Genomic DNA, 26191 nt, shown 5'->3' on the forward strand with positions numbered 1-26191 from the left:
TTTCCAGGGTTTGCTGTGGTTCAGGGCTCTCTTCCCTTCTGGATTCGGGAGGACACTGTGTAGACCTGCCTATGTGGGTCCGTGTCCACCTGTCCATGAGTGAACAGAGGAGGCTTGCCTGGTGATTGGTGTGGAGCCATTGTGGGAGTGTTTAAAACAGCTTCTCTCAGCCACTCCAGGCCAGGTGCCGCCTCCTCCACACCCAGGCAGAAATCACTTCTTAGGACTTGGGTCCCAGCCACTGCTTAGCTGGGCTTCCCTCGTGGCTCAGTGGTAAAGAATCTGCCTGTCAAGCAGGAGATGTGGGTTTGATCCCTGGGTCAGGAAGATTCCCTGGAGAAGGAAATGACGACCCACTCCAGTATTCTTGCCTGGGAAGTCCTGTGAACAGAGAAGCCTGAGAGGCTACAGTCTATGGGGTCCCAAAAGAGTCAGCACGACTTAGCAACTCAACAACAACCTGCTTCCTTAAGAGTCTGGAGACAGAGACCATTAGTTCTCTCAAACTGAGATGGTCTCTCATTGCTATATTCATTTGCATTTCTTTGAGGTTAAACCTTTTCACTCATGTATTGACTCTTGGTGTTTCTTTTTCTATGAATTATCTGCTTACCTTTTTAATAAAACACTCAGAATTATTTGTGGGAGTGTCCCATGTAAATAGTGTAGGAAGTTTCGTGTGAAGGGCTAGTCTCTCCTCATCCTAGTCCCTTGGCTCCTACCCGAGAAGTCATCACTGGCACTCAGCTTCTGAGGTCTGCTTTCAGCCATCGAAGGCATAACTAATTAACTGTAGTTTAATATGAACACTGACCCAGTGCTTTGCGCCTGGCAATGTATCCTGTTAGTAACCTTCTTATTTTCTCCATGACTTCATAACATTACACTGTCTCTGTGTACTGTGATAGGTTCAGGCCATCCCCTGGTGCTGCACGTTTAAGCTGTTTCCAGTTATTTCCTCTGAATCCACAATCCTGCAGGGAATGGTCTTGAATATAGTTCTTAATGTATTTGTTCATCTGCAGGATAAATTCTAGAAGGTAGAACTGCAGGGTCAAGAGAGTATCAGCCTTTCTTCTTTTGAGGGCTGCAGTTGTATGGGTTGGGCGTAAGCTGTATGGGAAGACTGTGTCTCTAATATTCATGAAAATTTGAAAGTATTTTCTGTCCTCTAGCCTAGTGTTCCGACTTGCTACTCAGTTTGCTTTAAATGTGGGGCCAGCAATCACCCATCTGCTCGCTTCTGTGGCTCCTGTGGCCTTTATGTGAGGTCCTTGGCACGACCCTACGTGGAGAGCAGCCTGGCTCCAGCTGCTGGAGAACTTGGCCTGTTTGCTGAGGTGAGGCCTCCACGCTAGTAAGACCTGGTCCCGGGACGGGGTTTTGACTCTGAATTTGTGTGCCCGACCCTGTGAGCCAGCCCAGGGGATGAGAGCCAAAACACTTAGACCCTTCTCATGGACTTTAACTAGGTGTCCAAATAAGTTCAACCAGTTTATGTTTTCTTCACATTGATTGCTTTGGGATTCAAAGATATGCATTTATAGATATTCATATCTATATGAATAGATGTGATATTCATAGATATTCATATCAGGCAGATATTCATAGATATGTATTTATCTACACTAAATTGAGGCCTAACCACATATGCAAGGCAATAGATGTCATTGCATGCATGCTCAATCACTTCATGTCCAACTCTTGGTGACCCTATGGACTGTAGCGCTCCAGGCTCCTCTGTCCATGGGATTCTCCAGGCAAGAATAATGAAATGGGTTGCCATGCCCTCCTCCAGGGGATCTTCCTGACCCATGGATCAAACCCACATCTCTCATGTCTCCTGCATTAGCAGGTGGGTTCTTTACCACTAGCACCACTTGGGAACCCCTAATAGATGTCATTAGGGACATTTAAAATACATGGGATAAAATATTTTTTTTTCTCTTGTATTTCTTATGTAGCACACCAAGAAATTTCCCCCTGCCCTTTTATATTTTAGAAAACTTACACTGGGGTACATAAAATTGCTTTTGCCACTTATAACAACTGGGCATATTTGAGGAAAATCTCCCAAGAGTATTTTAGAAGGACTCAATCTCTAACCAGCTTCATGTTAGCCATTTATGGATTTGTCTAAGCTACAGAAAGATTTTTCAGGTCTGTTCTCTTTAGAGTCTTCTTTTCATCAGAAGAATTTGTGAAGATCGATCACTTGTAGAGAGAATGCACATGCACTCAGCAACTTTGCATCCATTTTTAGGGAGTTCATGCCTTTTTAAGTCTGAGTCCTAAGCGTTAGTCTCTTCAGTCATGTCCAACTCTTTGCGACCCCACTGTAGCCCACCAGGCTTCTCTGTCCATAGACTTCGCCAAGCAAGAATACTGGAGTGGGTGGTCATGCCCTTCTCCAGGAGATCTTCCTGACCCAGGGATTGAACCCGAGTCTCTTACGTCTCCTGCACTGCAGGCAGATTCTTTTCCTGTCTGAGCCACCATGACTTCTTAACCCAGATTAAAACACAGATCCCACGACTGCCAATAACCCAGGTGGCATGTTTGTGCAAATGTTGTTTTTTCCTTAAGACACTTGACTGCCATCTGTTGGAAATTGATTGTAATTTACTAATTTTGTTGGACATTTTCTTCCATCTTCCAGAAAAATTGTCCTAATATGCAAACATACAGCATCCACCACGTGAATATCACCCCTTTAGATGCAGTGCTCTTGTTCAGTGTGCAACATATACAACATTACGTGGTGGTCCTCTCAGTCCCCCAGGCCCAGAGAACAAAGAGTATCTCAGAGAAAATGCTGGTGCCCAGTAGCTGAGTGTCGATGGTCCACTGGATTGTAGAGTTGAGAGGATGGATTTCTTCCAGGCCTCAGGCAGTAGGACAGTCAGTGGCCAGGGGGTGGGGCTGGCTTCATAGATCAGGCTGGGCATTGCTGGGAAAAACAAGCAAGGAAGATGAGGCAAGACCTGGAAACATATTTTTTAGTTCAAAGTAGGGTTTTGGAGTTATTTTTGCTTCTGATTAGGACTGTTTTCTGTGAGTAAAATGGAAAATGAATTAATTTATGTTATATATTTTTTAATATTTCCTATCTTGCTCACGTAGCCTCGACCTGTCTGGCAGCCCCTAAATGTTCCTCTGCCCAGGCCTGACGCTGGGCCTAAGAGGGATGTGGGCACACAGACCACCGGCCTGTTCTACCCATCGGGGACCCTCCTGGCGAAAAAGGAGCTGGAGGTGGCTTCCCAGAAGCAGAGGCAGGAGAAGACAAGTGACCACAAGCCTCTCCTCACAGCCGTCAGCCCGGGGAGAGGTGAGACAAACACTTCTCTGCAGGGCACCCACACTCCCAGCGAAAGAGACTTTCCTTTTCTTCCCTTCGATTCATTTTTTATATACAGGAAGTGCCTTTATTTTTCTGTTTCCAAGTAATTTTGGTCTGAATGAATGATAACACTTCCTTAAACATTTAGCGTGTTTTGACCCCTAACCCCCTTATCTAGTTTGTCAATGAAATAGCACATAAGACTTTGTATACTAGCGTACAGATGTTGGTACTCTGCATCACTGTTGCTGTCTGCCATCAGCTCTTTTAAGTGTGGTAAAGTTCACCTGACATGAATGTCGCCATCTTCCCCATTTTAGAGGGTACAATTCGGTAATATTTAGTACACGAGCAGTATTGTATGACCATCAGCGCTCTTCGTCTCCTTTTCCAGAACATTTTCATCTCCTCAAGGGCAAACCCCGCATCCTGTGAGCACCACCCTCTACACCACCACCCGCGAGGGTGTAGCCACCACTCATCTGTTTCTCTCTTTTGGATTTGCTTATTCTGGGTTTATAAATGGAAGCATACGATGTCTTTTGTGGCTAGCTTCTTTCACTTGGTTGTCATTGTTCAGTCACCCAGTCATGTCTCTTTGCGACCCCGTGGACTGCAGCACGCCAGGCTTCCCTGTCCTTCACCATCTCCCCAAGCTTGCTCAAACTCATGTCCATCGAGTCGGTGATACCATCCTACTGTCTCATCCTCTGTCGCCCCCTCCTCATCCTGCCTTCAAGTCTTTCCCGGCATCAGGGTCTTTTCTAATGAGTCGGCTCTTCGCATCAGGTGGCCACAGTGTTAGAGCTGCAGCTTCAGCATCAGTCTTTCACTTAGCATAATGTTTCCAAGTTTGTCCATGTAGCATGTTTCAATACTTCATCCTCTTTGTATAGCTGAGTGATATTCTGTTGTGTTTGTTCATCAATAGTGGACATTTGAGTTGCGTGGCTTTGGTAAGGTCTCTTTCCCTGACCACCGCCAGGCTTTAAGTTCCATGTCCTGCTGGCCGATTGCTTTATTACTTTCTACAATGCTCTAGGGGTGTAAACTGCTCTACAGATTGATCCAGCTAAATGTGAGGTGTTTTGTTTTTTTTTTACATGGATAGTTTTTGAGGTCAGTGTTTGAGATATTTTTCAGACTTCAAGAGAGCTTGTCTCGCTTAGCTGTTTATTTCTGTGCTTCTCTTTGGTAAGATGGCCAGCCTGTGGTTTAACTCCTGTCTCTAGGCTCCTCTTACTTGCTTTCTACCACATCATTCACTGTTATCCTTAGGCCTTAAAATCCCCTCCTGGGGGGCTGTGGCCAGCTAGAGAGCCCTGCCCCGTCCAGAGCAGGCGGCCCAGGCAGCTGAGCCAATGCAGAAAGGCAGGCCTAGTGCTGCCATGTGTTGCCCACCTGCGGACGAGAGAACAGACACGTGAACTCTCTCAAGTCTTAAGTGGTGGCAATGAATTAGAATTATTGTAAACCCTGTGCTGACTGGAAAGAGGCAAAAGAAAGCTTTCCAGAAGCATTCTGCATATCAACGGGGCATATATACTTGCCAAGACTCAGACTGTACCTTTAAAATAGGTGTATTTTAAAGGTGTATTTTTAATAATAAGCTGTTTCTCAATATGCTTAATTTTAAAAGAATAAAAGAAAAGACTCCCTTGGGATTTTCCTGGTGGTCCAGTGGCTAAGACTCCACACTCTCAATGCAGGGGCCACAGGTTTGATTCCTGGTCAGAGAACTGAGGTTCCCCATGCCTCACGGCACAGCCAAAAAATAAAATAAAAAGATCCCAGATATGGCTATCAAATTTTTCCATTGGAATTCTATAGTATTCCATGATTGTTCTTAGTTGCCTATCGTGTCTGACTCTTTGCAACCCCATGAACTATAGCCTGCCAGGCTTCTCTGCCCATGGGATTCTCCAAGCAAGAATACTGGAGTGGGTAGCCATTCCCTTCTCCAGGGTATCTTCCCGACCCAGGGATCAAACCCAGTTCTCCTACATTGCAGGCAAATTCTTTTACCGCCTAAGCCACCAGGGAAGCCCATTCTATGATTAATCATGTGCAAAAAAAAAAAAAAAATTAACCAGGAACGAAAAAAATGGAACTTACTCTAGTACATAGTCGAAGTTGAGTAAGTAAAAACCGTCACAGAGTTTGGCCAAATGAAACCAGCTCTCTGAGAGCATGTGACGGGCTGGTCCTTCTCTGCCTTCACCTCGGAGGAGTCATCCATGTGCTCAGCCTTCTCTCCTCCTCAGGATACTGGAGAAAGCAGGTGGACCACATCTCCGCTCACCTCCGGTCTTATGCTCAGAACAACCCCGAATTCCGAGCTTTGATTGCAGAACCCAGGATGGGAAAGGTGGGTAGACTCTGAGCAGAACTTCTGCACAGACCGTCCCGCGGGCTCGGGCTGAGGTTGCCCCCACTGACTGTCCTGAAACTGCACTTGGCTTGCTCTTTTTCCTTCTCCTTCCCTGCCTTCCATGCCTCCTCACTGTCCTCCCCACAGCTCTGCCTCCCTCAATCACTTGCCACCTGAGTCTTGTCCCAGGGTCTGGGCACCTGACTCAAAACGGTACATTGTGAACGTCTCATGCTTCTAGATGCCAAAGGCTGTGGGATCCTGAGTCAGAACCATTACACCTAACTGTAGGATTGTGTGTGGGACTTCCCTCGTACCTCAGATGGTAAAGAATCTGCCCACAGTGCAGGAGACCCAGGTTCGATCCCTGGGTCAGGAAGATCCCCTAGAGAAGGGAATGGAGGGTTAGACTGTAATGAAAGAAGAGTGTAGCATAGCCACATTGGCACTAAATCCCACCCCTTTTCACTCGCCCTTGTGGCCATAAGAGTTACCAGGTAAATTGCGCTCAGTACCTGCATCAGGTCCTCCGTCTCGTCCTCTCAACATACCTACAGTGGGTAGCCTCACCTTGTGGCAGTTTTGAAAACATGCCCACAGATTCTTTGAGAGTCTGCCCTTCAGAGGATGGAGTCTGTGTCCTCTCACCTTGAATCTGGGTGGGCTTGTGATTGTCTGACTAACAGACTGTGGTGGAAGTGATGCCTGGGCCTCCCAAGGTGTGGTCATGCAAGCCTTCCCCTGCTTGGCACACTCACCACCAGCACTCTCTCATGGAGCCCAGCCACCCCACTGTGAGAAGCCCAAGCCACGCCGAGTGGCTGCACATAGGGGCTCTGTCTGCAGCCCCAGCTGAAGTGAGTCCTTGAGTGGTCCTGCCTCATGTGGAGCCAGGCAGATGACTGACCCTGGTCATCCCAGCCCCTGAGCATGGAGCCACCTCTTGCCACTTGAGTCCTTCCAGCCAAGACCTCAGGCATGGAGCAAGACAAGGTGTCCATGCCATGTCCTTTGGAATCCATGAACCTGATAAAATGGTGGTTATTGAATGCCACTAAATATGGGGTTTTTTATGCTGCCATAGATAATCAGAACAAGTCTTATTTGACATCCAGGAAAACTGACTCAGGGAGCTTTGGTAACCTTCCCAGGACTACACTCTGGGTTTCAGGGATCAGGATTTGAAGCAGGTCAGTCAGATCTCAAGGGTACTGCTGTTATAAAGACACATCTGTGAGAAGACCTTTTCCTCCATCATGAGGTCAAAAGAACCTTTAAAAGTTAGACCACCCACTCCTCTGCCACCAGGTTAGGCCAACATTGAAACTGTGTCATTGTCAAGTATTGCTAAATTTCTTTTTATAATCCATTCTGGTGGTTTGTTAATTCTTAGGCCCAGCCTAGGGGTCTGCAGGCTATGACCTGTGGGGTGAATCTGGCTTGTTACCAGTTTTGTAAATCAAGTTTTATTGGATCACAGCTGCACTCATTCATTTACTTATTGTCTGTAGCTGCTTTTGTGCTACAATGGCAAGGACCCTATGGCCCACAAAACCTACAATATTCAGTGTCTGATCCTTAAAGCATTTGATGAGCCCCATTGATCTAAATTCCTTCTGGCACTTACAGAGACAGCAGCTTACCTGAATATCTGGTCCTTGATTGCCAAGGACCTGTCTCACCCCAACCCCCACCCCAGGTTACTTTTTCCTAGTTGATGACTTGCAGCCATGTGACTTAATTAAGGTATGTCTCCTGAAGAGAGTATAAATTTGAGTCTTGCTTTCTTAACCAAATCTGGCAGTCTTGACTCTTTTTGAGTATTTAGTTCATTTATGATTAATGGAATTATAGATAAGTATGCATTTGTGTCTGCCATTTGCTCTTTGTGTTCTGTTTCATCTGGTTTTTTGTTTGTCTTTTCCTGCCTCCTTTTGTTAATCAAATATTAATGAAATATTTGATTACATGTACAGTTTGGCATCTCAGAGTTTCTTGGCCTCAGGGCCTTGAGTCCCACACTCCTGGTTGTGAATTCTCTCTCTTACTTTTTTACAAGCTCATCTCTGCTACTGTTCATGAGGATGGCTATGAAGTCAGCATCAGGTTGAATTATATTCAAGTCTCAAACAAGGTGAGTAAAACTCAAAAGTTATTCATTTGAGAACTGACTGACCTAGAAAAGGGTAGCTTATAATTTATTGAAATGCTTCTACATAATCCACAGAAAGGAAGAGTTTCCAATAACTGTAGGCTAGCAATTTCATAGAATTAGATAAGTAACTGAGCTAAACCTCAGAGAATCCAGCTTTCAGGCACATAAAGATGTCATGAGAACAGGCGTTATCACCCTATTGGTCCTTTAGTTCTCCGGTTACTTACTCTCACTGAAGTCTAGGTGAAAAGCTGACACAAGTGTTTGCTGTACTTTGACCTCTTTGCCTATAAAAATAAGCCAAACTTTGTGGCCATATACCCCTTGACCTGTCCTCTTATGTGGTAACTGGAACATTGTCACAGAGCCTGTGTGTGACCAACACTAATTGACGGATTCGGCAGCTTTAGTTTCATTTGACAAGAAGTCACAGTATACAAAAAGAACAGTGAATGGATTGAGAAGGTGAGTGAAGAAGGCAAGGAAAAGAAGGGGGAACTTGCCCATGGCTGTGACCTGGCAAGATAGATGCCTAGGCCATGCCTAAGTCACAGGGAGGCTGGGAGTGGGATCCCATGGGAAAATGCACATGAACGTGCTCTGAAACCAAGGAAAGTGCTAAATGCTGTGATTTCTGTTGTGTGGCTGCAGCAGAACTTAGGCTGGGAGGTGCTTCAGGAGAATGGGACTGAGGGATGCAGGCGATAGGGTTGTGGCGTGGGGGGTGGTGGGAGGCTGAATGACAAGGGCTCTAGCCTGATCCACCAGGAGCTCTGGCATGTGAATCACACCACCTTTGTCCCCAGTTGAGGTGGGGGGAGGGGCATAACCACTCGGGCAAGTCAGCACCCACTTACTGAGGGCAGCTGGGGACAGGGGTCAGCCATGAGTTGTTAGCAGCCAGCGTAGTAGCTGGGATGGTAGCTGACGGGTTTAGGGGAACTGGGCTGCCACCAAGAGCATCTGCAATGTGTTGTCCATCATGTAGGAGTGGGAGAAGTGTCCCCAGGTTCACAGTATGTTTCTTCTTAGCCTGTGTGTTCTGTGCTTAGGAAGTAGTGGGTGGCCCCATGGTGGGGCGGGCAGAATGCCACGCTGTGCAAGTGGTCCAGGTGGATTGGAATTCCAGGTCTGGCCTTTGTCCCGCCCATCCTCATTTTATAGACATCCATATAACCTCATTTTACCTTCTGGTCATAATATTTCCACTTTACAGATGAGGAAACTGAGGCTCAAGGTTCCTAAGGTAGTAAGTGACAGCACCAGGATTCAAGCTCTGCAGCCCGAGCCTGCCCATCAGGCCGACCTAATTCCAAGACTTGGGAGGGCACAGTTACATACACGTTGTATAGAGGGGCTGGGGCAGCTGCAGGAAGGTGGGCTGGCAGGAACCCATGTGGAGGCTGTTGCCATGTTCCTGGTGAGAGAGGAGGGTCCAGATCGAGGCGTCATTTAAGAGGCAGAATGGACAAAGCAACATGGTGAGGTCAGGGAGATGTCCAAAAGGATTGCCAGGCTTCAGGCTTGACCATCCGTCATTAACAGAGAGAGGGGCAGGTGAGCAGGGAGACCGGTCTTTCTACTGGGATGTGGCATCGTTCACTGTGCGTGAATTTTTTCATTGGCCAGAACTTTTACCTGAACAAGGCGATGAATTTCAGCGACCACTTCCTGAGCAGCATCACTGAGGGTGGGAACGGGCTATTCGGCAGCGGGTCCAGCTTGGGTGAGTTGTCCCCTCGCTGGGAACTTTAAAACATTGATCCATTATATATGGACATTGTTAAGAGAACATGTCCTATGAGTTGTCATCACGAGGAACAGTATTTTTTCCTACTCTTTAGTTTTGTTTCTGTACGAGATGACACTGTTCACCAAGCTTCTTGTGATCGCTATTTCATGGCATAAGTCATCATGCTGCACACCTGAAAGTTAGGCAGTGCTGTATGTCAATTACATCTCAACAAAACTGGAAGAAAAGTAATAATTAAAGAAAGAAAAACCAGGAGACTTCCCTAGTGGTCCCGGTGGTTAAGACTTCTTCCAGTGCAGGCGGTACGGGTTCGATCCCTGGTCGAGAAGCTAAGATCCTATGTGCCTCGAAGCCAGAAAACCAAAGCATAGAACAGAGGCAACAGTGTTGTAACAAATTCAACAAAGACTTTAAAAATGGTGCCCATCAAAAAAAATTTTTTTAATAAAAATGAAAAAGGACGGTGGACCAAAAACAACACAATGACTCAGCAACGACGGCAGAGAAGGGCTTACCATTTGCTGGCCAGCCACACCTGGCCAGCACTTTCACCTTCACGCTGTTACCTTCTCTGGCCTCCCGGAAGTCAAGTGTGAGACCTTTGCAGATAGATTGGGGCAGGGGGTACTGTTTGGGGTCTGAACACTGTAGCTTCTGTTTTTCCCCTCCTTCTCATCCATCCTCTAGTTCTGGACTGGGAGGGCCAGCCCCAAGAGTCCTTTCTGCCAGGTTTCATCAAATAGAAATTCCTATAAAAGCCTTTTCCTCCTCCTGACTTTGGGATGGGCATGCAGGGAGGGGGAGTGGCTCTTACACGAGGGGAGTGGCAGGGGGCGTCACTCAGTGCTGGACCTCCGTCATTGCAGTGAGCGACTACAGCCAGGGCGCTCCGGACACCGAGGAGAAACTCACCAGGACCAAGAATTTCAAGACCAAACCCTTTCAGGAGAAGAAGCAGCAGCTCTCGGTACGTGTGCCTCTTGATGCTTCAGCCTGTGCGTCTAGTGTTTGAGATTTTTACAGATTTATTCGTTTTTAATTGGAGGATAGTTGCTTTCCCGTGTTGTGGTGGTTTCTGCCGTACATCAACATGAATCAGCCATAGGTATACACATGTCACCTCCCACCTCCCACCCCGTTTTGAGATGTTTTTAAATGGAAGAATACTTTTTCATTTTCTATTTGCTTTTTTTTTTTACACTATGTTTCCACCTTATGGGGGTAAAACTCTATCAAATCTCTCAAGATTATTCACTGAAATTATTTTACAGTTCTCTCCAGTCTCCTGAACCACCTCTGTTTTATCTCTAGAGTCAATTCCATCTGCTCATCTTTCTCTCTCTCTCTTTTTTTTTGGTTTGTCTTAATCACATGCTGACCCTTGGTGGTCAGGTCATGTTGACAAATGAAGGGCTGGTTTGATCAGCACAGGAGCCCAGCCTGGGTGCCTGGCTAGGTGTGGGCCCGAGGTCCCTGTCAGCAGAGGGTTCCTGAAGTGGCTGGCGTGGCAAGGCTTCTCCCCTGATGGGCAGTGTGGTGGTGTGAGTGCTGTGGTGTTTTCCATTCCTTCCTTGCCCTCCAACCCCTTCCTGTGTCCATCATAGAGGCCTGGGCTCTGCACTTCACTTTCTTGGGCCCCATGTTCCCAGTAGAAGCCTCTGTTAGGCAAATCATGAACCATCTGAAAAACAGCATCGGATTTAAGCAGCAGCAGAAACCTCCACCCTTCTGCTCTGGAGAGAGGGGGGCACTAGCATCCCCGCATTCACACTGAAGCCCTTTAATAACCACTGTGGATTCAGCCACACCCAGTGCCCACCCTCCTCTGGGCTCCCTGGGGAGAACCCACTCACACTCCTGGGGTCCACACTTGCTTTTCTTCTTGGCTTCGATTCCCGATCCATCTGATTCCATCTGTTTTCTCCCTCTGGAATTCCTCACCATTTCTGATCCACGGATGGTACCTTTTCCAGGTTTCCCACAGCTGTTCGAGTATACTTTTTCACAAATATGGGCCCTGAATAGTTTTAAGGGGAGCTTTAGGGAGAGAAAGAGACATGGGTGCCCTTGCTCACCCACCATCCTGCCCTTTGGCTGGACGTCTTTGGCTGTGGCAAGGGGAACAGAGGGGCTTAGCCATGAGCCCAGAGCCAGGGCCTCCGCCTAAGATGCAGGTGGATACGGACAGTGTCAGTTCTGCCTCCATCCTCAGTCACATCAAGCCCCGGACCTCTCCGGCTCACACACCAGCACCCAGCCTGCAGCAGGGGTTCTCCGCAGGTGGGTGCTCACATTCAGGCTGATTTCAAACACCTTATAAAGTATAAGCTCACATGGTAAAGAATCTGCCTGCAATGTAGGAGACCCGGGTTCGATCCCCTGGAGAAGGAAATGGCAACCCACTCCAGCATTCTTACCTGGGGAATCCCACGGACAGAGCAGCCTGGTGGGCTACAGTCCATGGAGTAGCAAAGAGTCAGACCCAACTGAGCAACGGACACTACATAAACCATGCAGGGTCAATTTCAGGGTTTCATCTGGTTGCTTTTCCTAGAAACACTGATAATAAAACTAGTGTGGGGTTTCTGGGGGTTTTTGTGAGGTTTCTTATTGCACCCCTGTCCTTAGTAGCACAAAGAAGCGTCTGTGTGGAGTCCTTCCCCCAGGCAAGACATCAGAGATCGGCCAGGCTTACTTTAGATGTGTTTACTTGTGCTGCTGGCTGTTGAGGATCATACATACCACACATGCTCACCTCCTACACACCACATACACACCACACACACATGCCTGCATATGCACGCACACACACATCCTCACGCTTACCTGTCTTTGGGGCCCAGAATGTAACCCAGAGAGGAGACATTTGACCTGAGGGTTGAGCTGGGCCAGTGGGACTTGCCAGTAAAAATACTCTGTGGCCACACAAATGACCAGCTTCTGTGCTCTTGCAGCCTGAAGACAGGCTTCTGCTGAAGGAGGTCGGACCCGCAGGGGAGGGAAGAGCATCTGTGATGGAGCAGCTGCTGGATGAGGTGAGGACAGCCGGCCTTCCGCCCCATCTTGGGCACTCACAGAGCCGATTAATCAGAAACTGTCCAGGCAGCGGGCCCAGCGGCTAATCAAAACTGGCACAGTAGGGACTTCCCCGGTGGTCCAGTGGTTAAGACTTCACGTTCCAGTGCAGGGGGTGCAGGTTCCATCCCTGGTGGGGGAGCTAAGATCCCACGTGCCTTGTGACCCCAAATCCAAAACGTAAAACAGAAGCAATATTGTAATGAATTCAATAAAGTCTTTAAAGAAATGATCCACATTAAAAAAAAAATCCACACTGTTACCTGTTGCTAATTTTTATAGCAAAAAAAATAGGCAGAAAAGTGCACATAACCCAAATAACTTGCAGGCCGGGGGACAGAACCCATGGTCTGTGACCCTGTGTGAGCTTCCTGTCTTCTGAAGAAGCAGAGTGGTCCCTCTGGGGGCCTCCTGCAGGGTGGGGGGCTGGGGGGGACAGGAACTCGAGTCCATCACCCTTGTGACACAACAGCTCTGTCTTCAGAGCTGGTCCTGGGCTGCCTGCTTCTCCTGTCTCCTGAGTTAAGCAGTTTACTTCCGCCAGTGACTTGCTACTAGGAGGGCGAGCGGGTGCCATGGAACGCAGGCTCTTGTGCGAGTTTGTCCCTTTCCCCACGCGGCAGGGAGCCGACCCCAACTGCAGTGACAACCAAGATCGGCCTGTCCTGAGCCTGGCGGCCATGAACCAACACCACGAAGCCATCCCGGTTCTCGTGCAGAGAGGAGCAGACGTGGACCAGCAGTGGGGCCCGTAAGTGAGATGCGAGGAGGGGAGAGTGCTGGGTGAGGTCGCAGCCAGCCAGGGCCTGGCGGCGCTCCACTGTCAGTCTACACGCCCACCCCCTTCAACCTGAATCACTTAAGGACCATTTCAACCCATTCTGGCCTGAATGAGAAACTTGACTGTTGTCTGTTTTCCAAATCTGGGTAAAACGAAGGTTTTTAAACAGATCATTGGATCATCTTTTAGTGGCTTTTATAAATGATGATCCAGTTTGTTAGCTCATGAATTTATTTATATCTGTGGGGCCACAAACCCTTAGTCCTTGGGTGCTAAGCCCTGTTTTCGTCATGATCTGAAATGGTAAGAGTGTTCCCCGTGGAAATGTACCCGTGAAGTTACCGCAGAAAGAAAACCTTGTCCTGGTATCTCCGGGTACTAACAGCACTGAGAGGAAGCTGAGTTGACCACCTCATCTCCTGGTGCCTCGGTGTTCCCAGCCAAGAAGCAGGACAGAGAGACATCCGGAGACTGGGATGGTTACTCACCTGCCTCTCAAGCCTCCCAGCCCGGTGACTCTGTTGTTCTCTTGCGAATCGCTTTGGAAACTGGGGTGGATGGCGTTTTGAGTCCAGGGCCTCGCTGTTAACAGCTCATATCCCACGGCCCTGATCACAGGTCAGCCGCTCGGCCTCCCTCGCTATTGCTGAGACCAGGTCGGGTCCCTCTATGAACTGTGCCTCTGAGGATGGCAAGGAGCACAGGGGATGAAAATTCAATAGCTTCACTTCTGTCTTCCTCTGTTTCAAAATGTCCTCTAGCGTTTTTATTCAAAATCCCTCAATTTTTCTATGTATGTTTTCAAAGGTTTCTGGCCCAGTAGGACCCCATGTCAACAGACAGGACCCCTTTTTAGTTTCACTTTATAGCAGAATGTTTGGGATGTGGGTGAATGCATCTGATGCCTGGAATTTACTTTCTCAGGTTTTCTTACTGCTCTCATGCATCATACCTTGTAAGTTTTGTCATTTACCTACACTTACATTATCATTATTAATAGAAATAATGCCACCTTGTTTTATGTTAAGATGTACCTTATATTTGTATAATTCCGACAAGGACTTTTTTGGGGGGTTGCAGTGAGTCTTTGTTGCTGTGCCGGCTTTCTGTAGTTGTGGCGAGTGGGAGTCACTCTTCATTGCAGTGTGTGGTCTCCTCACGTGGCGGCCTCTCTTGTTGGGGAGCACAGGCTCTAGGCACGGGCGCTCAGTAGTTGTGGCACACTGGCTTAGTTGCCCAGCGGCATGTGGGACCTTCTCCAGCCTTTGTCCCCTACATTGGCAGGCAGATTCTTATCCACTGTACCACCACAGTAGTCCAAGACAAGGATTTTTAAATTGCATCTGAGAATAATGTTTGTGGTTTGAGAGATTTACAAAAATCTCTCAAGCATGTTTTGAATCTATGCTTACATGTGATGAGTCCTGGCTGTATGAAGAGTCCAGCTAAGAGGATGAAACTACGCTGGACATGGAACAGATGACCTGTTTCTCTTTGGTGTCCTCAGTTCCCATTCTTGCTTTATTGTCATTCTGTAAACTGACATCTTACCCATGGGTGATCTCCTTGTGTTTCTACTAAGTTTAGCTCGTGGCTGTATGGTCTGGCTGAGTGTGTGTAACAGCCCTTTTTCACTTCCCCCTGCGTTGTCTTGGTTACTGTTAACAGTTTATGGGTCATGTAGGATGGAGTTTGGAAAGCAGAGAGCCAATTCTACTAAGACTGGCTAGTATTTGCTCGTTTGAAGTGTTTGGGCCTGAGTCCTCCTGGCCTCTGTCTCTCAGCTGGATCCAGGACACGAGCTCAAGGCTCCGCTGAGATCTTCAGGCACAAGCCCCTCGGAGATCTGACTTTCTTATAGAAGAGGCCCTTTGCAAACAAGGACTCACATGCTCTTTCCCACCCCGAGCTGGTTGAGCTGATGGAGAGAGGTCGCCCAGGTGGTCTCTATAGAAATAACCTCTGTCAAGCAGCCTGGCAGGCAGTAGAAAGCCCCTCCCTAGGATTTCTGGCTCCCCAGTTTGTGTCCTTCTTACCAGAATAAACTCATACTCAGCAGAAAGGGGATCTTGTTGTTCAGTCACTCAGTCATGTCCGACTTTTTGCGACCCCGTGGACTGCAGCACACCAGGCTTCCCTATCCTTCACTATTTCCTGGAGAGAAAGTGGATGGCCAAGGAGTAATACACATCCTCTGCCAAAGCTGATAACTCTTACGAGCAAACTTCAGACGCACAGATGGAAGGCCTCGTGAGGAGAGGGACATGGAGACGCTGTTTGCTTTTGGGCGCCAGCTGGGCTTCTTCACAGTTGTGAACAGTTTTAAACTTCGCACCTCTGAACTCTGCCTCAGGAGGCAGGTGAGGCAAATGCAGTTATCAATGTAGTTAGAGGTTCACCGTGGAGATATATTGTTAGATAATTCAGGATTTACGCACAGAGAGTGTACCTTGATTCACCGATATACCTAGATTGGGGTAAACAGTTTGCATTGCTGTGCACTGGTAGAAAAGTGTCTTTATGATACAAATTCACAGAGTACCGTGGTGTACTTGCTGTGCAGAACCGTGTTCTGGAAGGTCTGATATGACGACGACTAGCTACTCGGAGCGGAGAAGGCAATGGCAAGCCACTCCAGTTCTCTTGCCTAGAAAATCCCATGGATGGAGGAACCTGATAGGCTGCAGTCCGTGGGGTCACTAAGGGTCAGACACGACTGAGCGACTTAACTTTCACTTTTCACTTTCACACATTGGAGAAGGAAATGGCAACCCACTCCAGTGTTCTTGCCTGGAGAATCCCAGGGACGGGGGAGCCTGGTGGGCTTCCATCTATGGGGTCACACAGAGTTGGACACGACTGAAGTGACTTAGCAGCAGCAGCAGCTACTCGGAGGAACAAACTTACAGCTTGATGTTCTGACACGAGGGTGTGTTTCATCTCATGCCTTGGCCGTGTTGGAGTCAGTCTGAGGAGCAGAGTATACAATGAAGATTTATCATTTTCCCAAATGAACTGTGGTTACGCAGGAAATATCAATTACTAACCTGGAAAATGTAGCCATCAGCAACCCGGCCCCCCTCACCCCCACACTGCCTTCATTCAGTAAACTGAACACCCTCTGCTCTCAGTCTGGGGACAGCTCTGAAGGCAGGAGGTCAGGAGTCTACTTCGGAGATGCTGTGACCCTGTGACTAAATAAGTTCAAATGGGAAATGCGTGATGAAGCCCCCCAGAACCCAAGGGTGTGAAGTGACGGGTAAGCCTTCTACCACCAGGGAGGCAGGAAAGATGAAGGACAAGACCACCGAGACCTCTGTGGTCAGGCTTCCAGCATGCTGTACACCCCTCACCCTGAATTTGTAACTGGTGTCAGCTCGCCGAGAGAGGAACAAGCACTCTGTCACATGTGACCTGGTGGCCCTGGCACTGTTAAGGGCACCAGGAGGCACCCACACGTGTGCGGAGTAGACAAACACATAATTCAAGTGTCTTAGAGCCCAGGAGATGTGACCTGAAAGACCTCATGAGAAACGTACACTTTGAAGGGGACCCCTGGGAATTTTGCTAGCGGTGGGGGGAAGGGGAAGAGGTAGCCTTCTGTGGTGACGGAACAGTTTGGAGGCAGGAGAGAGCAAAATGTGGAGAAAAGGAGCATACTCTTCTCATCTGTCAAATGGGGGTGATTGTGCTCACGTCATAGAGTTAGTGGAGGATGAAATGAGTGTTTTGAGGTGCCCGTGAGGAGCCTTACGATTGAACTCTAGTGGTAGCAGTCACGATGCTGTGGTAATGAAAAGGTGGGTTGTCAGGATTTGAGTGGAAAGTGTCAGCTGCTCAGTGATGGACAGTGCATAAGATGGGGATGAGAGGGGCCAGGGAGAATAGCCCAGAAAGGTATTAGGACTGGGTTTAAGTTCTGAATTCTTCTGTTGCTGTTAAGAGATGTCGCCAAGCCCTCCCAGCTCCACATTTTCACATTAAGGAAAGGGCATGTGTATTTTTTTAATGCCCCAAGCTCTAAGAAGATGAACTTCATAAGTGCTTCTCATACTGTAACATGTATATGAATCCACCCAAGGACCTTGTTAAAATGCACATTCGGTAGGTCTGGGTGTGGCCAGGGCTGAGATCCTGCATCTCTGCCAAGCTCTCAGGAGAGGCCAGTGGTCCAGGTGCCACCATCTGAGTAGCAGGGATCAAAGCCCGTTCTTATAAACACCGAGATGTTAAAAGATGGCCCAGCGTGGCCCTCAGTAAGGAGATGGTCTCACAGTGCTATTGGACATGGGATTTTCCCCATGCCTCACAGGTCAGTGATGTTGATCTGCTCAAACGAATAATAATATCACCACCACCACCAACAGCAATATGAAGGCTGATCCCCAAATCTTAGTTGCCAGGAGCAACTGTATGCCTCAAACCAAAGGCAGATCTTTGGAAAGCCATGGAAATTCAGGTGTAAGGCACACAGCCATTAACTAGCCAATCACACCACCCAGATTTACTCAGGACCAGGGTCCTTGGCCAGGTAAGCTGGCAGAATGGAACATACATGAATGCTAAGATCTAAAATTAGATGAGACCTGAAACCACTGGGGTGGCTTGGTGCTGAGAGTTCTGCTGCAGCAAAAACCAGTTGAAAGTGCTAAGTTTCTCACTTTCTGGAAAATGGAAAGTCTTATCACCTGGACAGTTCTGACTCTGGAGCCAGAATCAGGCAGGGGCTTCCCGACACCCACCGTTAGAGGCAGAGGTTCATAGACATGTTTACCTGCAATTCTTACAAATCATGTGGGTCTCAGTCTAGGAGGCAACACTCCTTCATCAAGTTTGTATGTCTGTTCATTCTCTTCATTGGTGTGTGCATTTCACTAGTGGTTTCTGAGCACCTACTGTGTGCTGGTCAGCATGCTAGGCAGTGGACATACAGCAGTGATGGAGACAGACCCCTCCATCATGGAGCTCAGACTGTAGTGGAGGAGACAGACAGTAAACAAGTAAGCAGATGAATGAGTCATTTCAGAGAATGCTAAGTGCTGCAAGGAAAATAGAGAGTAAGAGAGTTGAGCATGGTGTGGTCAGGAGAGGGCCCCCTCCATTCCCCGTCTGGGAGCAGAGGCTCCCAGAGTTAGTCTGGGACAGGCTTGCTTCAGGTACAGAGCGGCGTGGGAGGTTTGTTTACCAGTTTCATCATTTCTGGACCGGTCCTAGTGACATTGTCTTATTTATGACTGGGCTGGCAGAAAGATTTCTTAAACTGTGTATGATTACTGAAATCAATCCATACACACCAAGTAACTTTTCAGTTGTATCAGAATAAGATGTGGACATGACTGAAGAAAACCACATCCTGTGAAAGAGCTTGGCAGGTCTCCGTTACCTTCACCTCTTCATCCGCAGTTCTGTCTTCAAGGACAACTAGTGTAAATATTTTAAAGTTCTCCCGGGAGTCAGCTATATCTCTGTCACTAAACAGTACACTTAAATGGGTCATTCCTGATCTAGCATGCGCAGATAGCATCTGTTGATTCCTGCTGTGATAAATGGTGATTACACTTGCTGACCCCACCATCACGTTTTGATCATGCTGTTACTGTCTTTGGTTGTTTACTAATTACTGTGAAAATAACAGTGATAGTCCTGAACTCTACACTGATTATCATCTCTCAATGATGCCGCTTGACTGGCCCGTGTGTACTGAGACGTGTGTACCGAGTATGTATCAGTGCTCTATACCTTCACCTCTGTCTTTCCTTCCCCTTCCACCTCACAACTTCTGTTAGTCAATGATTACTTTTTACAACACGAGTCACAGTTGCATTTACTTGTGTTAACATAATAAAAGACGTCCATTCTTCATCCATTGGTTGATTCCAATGGTTGAAAAGTATGAAGAGTGATTGCATTATCATAGCTACATAAACATCATTCATTGCTATATTCTGATTACATTTTATTGTTTGTTGGTTCAAGAAAACAACAACACTTAGGCCAGTGAAAATAAAATTTTCTTACCAGAAATGTCAAATGGATTCTCCTTACACACACCATAAATTATTCAAAATCAGGCCACATTTCTTTTTTTTTTTTTTCACAATCCATGACTAACTTGTTCATGTTTTGTGTATCTTTGATTTCCCTGGACTTTCTGATTGCCTTTGTTTTTTCTGATTTGAAAGAGAACACACATTCACTGCATCTCTAGTCTTATCTTGTTCCTTACTTTTTCAGTGCTTTTCTTCTTAGAGGCCTTCTTCTTAGAGTATACTTATTAGTCAGATTTTGCCTGACAGCTCTCTCGCCCTGTTGCACAGTGGTCATCATGGCATTTCTTTTCGCTGGAATCCACCTGTAGTTACTCTTCACTCTTTCCTATTTCTTGCTTTTGACCCTTGTCAGGCTGGAGTGTGGGCTTAGGTAACCTCTTCAGAAAGGGTATGTAGAAAAAAATGTTTGAGTCCTTGAATGTCAAGAATGACTTTCTTTTGTCTTCACTCTTGACTAATATCTTGATATTAATTTCTGTATTCAAAATGATTTTTCCTCAAGTCTTAGCAAGCCTTGTTCTGATGATTTCTAGCATCCAGCATAGCCCATGCAAATGCTACAGCAAATTCTTCCTTATTTGTGACCTGTTTGTTCATCCTGGAAGCATTTATCACTGATGTTCTGAGATTTCACATGGGTATTTTTTTGATGTACTGTTGTTCATTATCCGGGTGGCCCTTTCAGTCTGAAAAGTCATGTGTCTTTTCAGGGGGAGTTTCTTCTATTTTCTCTAATCTCTCTGTCTAAAATCTTATGAGTTAATGGTAGGCCTCTTGAATTGAACCCCTCTATCTGTCTTTTTAAATTTCTTTCCCCATATTTTTCATCTCCCTTTTTCTGTTTAAAGAGGTTTTCTTGGCTCTCTTGCTCCGTTCCGTTCCGTCGCTCAGTCGTGTCCGACTCTTTGCGACCCCGTGGACTGTAGCCTACCAGGCTTCTCCGTCCATGGGATTCTCCAGGCAAGAATACTGGAGTGGGTTACCGTTTCCTTCTCCAGGGGATCTTCCCGACCCAGGGATCGAACCCGGGTCTCCCGCATTGGAGGCAGACGCTTTAACCTCTGAGCCACCAGGGAAGCTCTCTTGCTAACTACTCTTTATTTCAACAGTCAGCTTTTTTACTTTCTCAATTCAGTTCAGTTCATTTGCTCAGTTGTGTCTAATTCTTTGTGATCCCATGGACTGCAGCATGCCAGGCCTCCCTGTCCATCACCAACTCCCGGAGCTTGCTTAAACTCATGTCCATCTAGTCAGTGATGCCATCCAATCATCTCATCCTCTGGCATCCCTATCTTTTCCTGCCTTCAATCTTTCCCAGCATCACGGTCTTTTCTAATGAGTCAGTTCTTCACATCAGGTGGCCAAAGTATTGGAGTTTCAGCTTCAGCATCAGTCCTTCTAATGAATATTCAGGACTGATTTCCTTTAGGATTGATTGGTTGGCTCTCCATGCAGTCCAAGGGACTCTCAAGAGTCTTCTTCAACACCATAGTTCAAAAGTATCAATTCTTTGGCAGTCAGCTTTCTTTATGGTCCAACTCTTACATCCATACATGACTACTGGAAAAACCATAGCCTTGACTAAATGAACCTTTGTTGGCAAAGCAATGTCTCTGCTTTTTAATATGCTGTCTAGGTTGGTCATAGCTTTTCTTCCAAGGAGCAAGTGTCTTTTAATTTCATGGCTGCAGTCACTGTCTGCAGTATTTTGGAGCTCAAGAAAATAAAGTCTGTCACTGTTTCCATTGTTTCCCATCTATTTGCCATAAAGTGATGGGACCGGATGCCATGATCTTAGTTTTCTGAATGTTGAGTTTTAATATTTTCACTTTTTAACATGTTCACTCTCCTCTTTCACTTTCATCAGGAGGCTCTTTAGTTCTTTGTTTTCTGCCATAAGGGTGGTGTCATCTGCATATGAGGTTACTGATATTTCTCTCAGCAATCTTGATTCCAGCTTGTGCTTCATCCAGCCCAGCATTTTGCATGATATACTCTGCATATAAGTTAAATAAGCAGGGTGACAGTATACAACCCTGACGTACTCCTTTCCCTATTTGGAACCAGTCTGTTGTTTCAGGAGAAGGCAATGGCACCCCACTCCAGTACTCTTGCCTAGAAAATCCCATGGACGGAGGAGCCTGGTGGGCTGCAGTCCATGGGGTCACTAAGAGTTGGACACAACTGAGTGACTTCACTTTCACTTTTCACTTTCATGCATTGGAGAAGGAAATGGCAACCCACTCCATTGTTCTTGCCTGGAGAATCCCAGGGACAGGGGAGCCTGGTGGGCTGCCGTCTATGGGGTCTCACAGAGTCGAACACAACTGAAGTGACTTAGCAGCTGTTGTTCCATGTCCAGTTCTAACTGTTGCTTCTTGATCTGCATACAGATTTCTCAGGAGGCAGGTAAGGTGGTCTGGTATTCCCATCTCTTTAAGAATTTTCCAAAATTTGTTGTGATCCACGTAGTCAAAGGCTTTGGCATAGTCAATAGAGCAGAAGTAGATGCCTTTCTGGAACTCTCTTGCTTTTTCAGTGATCCAGCGGGTGTTGGCAATTTGATCTCTGGTTCCTCTGCCTTTTCTAAATCCAGTTTGAATATCTGGAAGTTCCCAGTTCACATACTTTTGAAGCCTGGCTTGGAGAATTTTGAGCATTACTCTGCTAGAGTATGAGATGAGAGCAATTGTGCAATCATTTGAACATTCTTTGGCATTGCCTTTCTTTGGGATTGGAATGAAAACTGACCTTTTCTTCTTGACCTGTATACAGATTTCTCAGGAGGCAGGTTAGGTCGTCTGGTATTCCCATCTCTTTAAGAATTTTCCAGTTTGTTGTGATCCACACAGTCAAAGGCTTTGGCATAGTCAATAGAGCAGAAGTAGATGTTTTTCTGGAACTCTCTTGCTTTTTCTATGATCCAACAGATGTTGGCAATTTGATCTCTTGTTCCTCTGCCTTTTCTAAATCCAACTTGAACATCTGGAAGTTTACTTTCTAAGAGTGCCTTTTGGTTCTGATTGCTTCTTCTTCACAGCCTCTCTTTTTGTCTTATGTTGTCTTCAGTCATTTTAAATTTCTTATGTTTGTGTGTCTTGGTTTTTTTCTCTTTGATGCTGCCAGTTTTTCTCAGATGTGCAGAATCCTTTATCATCCATTCAGGTTTGCGAATGCGAAGTGGGCTAGGTGGGTGGGAATTCTGTGTATATAGCAGGAGCTTATCAAATGAGGGGGAGCTTGGCGAGTCTGTGAAGCTACTCTCAGGCTGGGACAAGTGGAAGGCTTCCCTCTGGGCATGGGAGTTGCTGACCTGGTTCTCACCAGAGGCTCCATGTACCATCTTCAGAAAAGAGGCCACCACACTTTTTCTCCACGGGATATGTTTATGGCTGCAGATACTTCTGCACATGCAGGGGACAGGGTGGTGGTGTCGAGGGAAGGACCAGGGGCCAGGAGAATGCAGACCTTCAGCTGCTCATCTCATTTCTGTCTCCAGCCATGACTCCCACCTTCCATCACTCCTGCCACCTCTGATCAGGAGCCTTTCGTGAGTTCTGGAATGCAGGTACCACCCCTTCCTCCACTGTGACAGCCACTGCTCCCTCACTGGGCCAAGCTGACCAGGCAACGTGGAGAGTCTGGCACATAGCAAAATATGCTGTCTGACCTCTCAGGCCTGCCCTCGGGGCTCTAAGACTGGTGTTTGTTTTCATATCACACAAGCCACACTCACTGAAGCCAAAGTCATTGTCCCCACACAAGAATAGGAGCCTCAGCCCTGAAAGGTTATTGTCATAGGACAGCCGCCAGGATTCAAGCCAAGGGTAAGACCATGTCCCACACATTCCATGAACTCTTGCAGGAAATATACTAACATAGTGTTTATTAGTATAAATTGACTACAAACCAGATCTATGTGGGATTTCTCACTTTAAAACTTTCTCTCTGATATCAAAGCTTACCCTGCTAATCTTCCAAGGAAAGGAGCAGAAAGGGGAGAGTCAAGAGATTTTCCTGGGTTAGTTAAGTATGTCATGGGTGAAACCAAGGCCCCGTTGGTTGCCTGCTCCCTCTCCAGTCTCTCGAGGATACTAACCAAGGATTTAGCCAGGGATTTTTTCCCACCCAAACAGGCTCCAAAATACAGCTCTTCATGAAGCAACTCTGCTTGGCCGGGCAGGAAGGGAGTGCATCGCTGCCTTACTGGGGTACGTTCCTTGGCCTCTGGGGGACACTCCAACTGCCACAGTGATCCCCCTGTTGGTCTGTGAGGATTTCAGGGGGTCCTGGCGCCCAAACAGCTGACCCAGTGAATGGGGGCCACCATCCCACCACGGCTCCCAAGGCACTAACGGCTTTTCAAAACACAATGAAAATGCTGCCCCCCTTAAATCCACCTGGTTGTGGGTTGTGGAGGCTATGGGAACCCTCTGTTGGAACTGGCATTGGACATGTGAGATTGCAGAGCCCGTCAGAAGGGCTCAGGGTATTGCCACCCTTGAGGGCTGGGTCATGGTGGCCTCTAGGGGGAAGTTTGGGATGGGGGCCCAGGAGCCCCAGCAGCAGGGAGGAGTCAGGCCCTGAGGCTCAGGGACTGGAATCCATCAGCTCACCCCCATTTTCCTTCGCAGATGCAACGCCGGCGTCCAGAAGAAGAACGCGAGAGGCCAGACGGCATACGACCTGGCCCTGGAAACTGGGGATGAGCCCATCACCTCGCTCTTTGCTGCTAAGCTTGGCCTGGATGAACGCTAAGCCCAAGGGCCCATGGGCATCATTCAGAGAAGTCACCCAGCTCCGGCTGTGCTGTGTTCGCTTCCTCCCAAATGCATATTCAAGGTTTGGAAATCGAGCTTGAGAGCCACTCATAAGATTTAAAAAAATTATGTGACAGTGTAAGCCACCCATGCCCACACTCCCTGAGTATTTCCCCAAACGCCCTGGATCCTGATGAACGTAGTGTACACTAGTGGTGTGTTGCTGCTTGTCTTTGAACTTGCTCTTGAATCTTAATTTATTTCTCAGTAGACAGTAATTGCATACTGTTGTTGTTCAGTCTTCAAGTTGTGTCCAACTCTTTGTGACCCAGTGGACTGTAGCATGCCAGGTTCCTCCATCCTTCACTCTCTCCCGGAGTTTACTCAAATTCACGTCCCTTGAGTTGGTGATGCTGTCTCACCATCTCATCCTCTGCCACCCCCTTCTCCTTTTGCCTTCAGTCTTTCCCAATAATTGCATATGGTTCTAAGCAAAGAAGTGTGAAATCTCGTGAAGTCTCCCTCCCATCCCCCCCCACAACCACTCACGCCCCTCCTCAGACCACCAGTGACCTCCATGTCAGTTGTATGTTTCCAGAAGTAGCGTAGGATTATATAAGCAAGTGTATGTCGTGTGTGTATGTGTTCGTGTAGAGTACACGTGAACGTTAAGTGAAAGTAACACACCTGTATTCTGTCCCCTCTTCTAAGACAAATAGTGGGAAACCACATACTGCTCTGCATGTTATTTGCTTAACATATCTAGTAAACTGGTTCCAAATTAGTGCATAAAGATTGAGGTTATTAGAATCTTTCCCTTTGAAGTTGAACTCTTCAATATTCGTATTGTTATGGCTTGTTCTCTGGTTGACAGGTAAGCTTCAAATAAACCAGTTACAGGAATGTGAAACTTTGATTCATTCCTTTTTTTCAGATTATCATCTCAATCTTCGTGCTAATGTGCTAACGTTGCCATCACGGAGTCTCAGAATTGTTTCTGTTAACCTCTGAAAATAGGATATTCGTTAACTTAGAATAATTAATTCATGATCATAAGTGATAGACCCTGTCAGGGTGACTGCTGGCATCGCCGCCTGCACTTCCTTTCCCAGGGGGGACACCTGTCCACAGGGGGACAGGTGCAGAGTCAGACGGGAGCCCCAGTGGGGTTGTGGGCTTGAATGGCGGCGACCCTGGCTCCCAGGTCAGAGGCCCAGTGGCCACATAAAGGGCGCAGGGGACAGAGGAGTTAAGTGAACCCCCGACCTGTCTCCCTCCCCTTCACATCTTTCAGGAGAGCAGGACCCATCACAGTGGAGCCTTTTCGGGGCAGGGCCCTCTAGAAGTGGGTACTGAGACACTTTGGGGCAGAAGAGGGTGGGTGTTCACTGGGGACCAGCCCCTGTGAGAGGAGGAGGTGGGGTGGGGCAGGGGGCGCTGCCGGTGGCCATGCGCACACACACACCCACCCAACCGCCCCCCAGCCACCACCTCCCGGGCTGTTCTAGTGGCCTCCCCACAAGGCAGGCGGCCCACAGCTTCCCCTCAAGGGAAGGTCCCAGAGGGTGAATTCGGGTCCAGCTATTGATTTAATCACCTGTCCCAGGAGCACCCACCACCATTCCCATGGCTCCCATTGTGCTCGGCTCCCCAGGGTGCGAGAGGCAGGGCCATCAAGAGAGGTGGGAGGTTGGTTCAGGATGGGAGACACATGTACACCCATGGCTGATTCATGTCAACGTATGGCAAAAACCACTACACTATTGTAAAGTAATTAGCCTCCAATTAAATTAATTTTTAAAAAAAGAGGTAAGGACCTTGAGGGGCCACGTTGGGAGTAGGTACACAGAATGAATCCAGGTGAGTCAGTGAGAGGCTGTCTGAAGAAGGAGGCTCTGTCCTC

The 26191-nt window shown here is 47.4% G+C and overlaps 1 protein-coding gene across 3 annotated transcripts in view; it reads left to right on the forward strand.

Moving 5' to 3' along the window:
• The window catches only part of DZANK1 (double zinc ribbon and ankyrin repeat domains 1), a 50950-nt gene extending 25786 nt beyond the window's left edge, over positions 1–25164 (forward strand). The window contains exons 11-21 of one of the 3 annotated variants that reach the window (XM_055430409.2): positions 1176–1340; positions 3124–3331; positions 5608–5711; positions 7774–7848; positions 9499–9595; positions 10489–10589; positions 12577–12657; positions 13321–13448; positions 23028–23078; positions 23665–23739; positions 24163–25164. In XM_055430409.2, the coding sequence (XP_055286384.2) occupies positions 1176–1340; positions 3124–3331; positions 5608–5711; positions 7774–7848; positions 9499–9595; positions 10489–10589; positions 12577–12657; positions 13321–13448; positions 23028–23078; positions 23665–23739; positions 24163–24286 (1209 nt within the window). In that variant the 3' untranslated portion in view covers positions 24287–25164. The remainder of the gene's footprint in view (positions 1–1175; positions 1341–3123; positions 3332–5607; positions 5712–7773; positions 7849–9498; positions 9596–10488; positions 10590–12576; positions 12658–13320; positions 13449–23027; positions 23079–23664; positions 23740–24162) is intronic. The other 2 variants (XM_088844035.1, XM_088844036.1) reach the window with 2 other exon arrangements.
• The last annotated feature ends 1027 nt before the right edge of the window (positions 25165–26191 follow it).

The sequence above is a fragment of the Moschus berezovskii genome, chromosome 15 (assembly GCF_049115385.1).
Source record: "Moschus berezovskii isolate FMDL1 chromosome 15, NW_MosBer_1.0, whole genome shotgun sequence".
NCBI lineage: Eukaryota > Metazoa > Chordata > Mammalia > Artiodactyla > Moschidae > Moschus > Moschus berezovskii.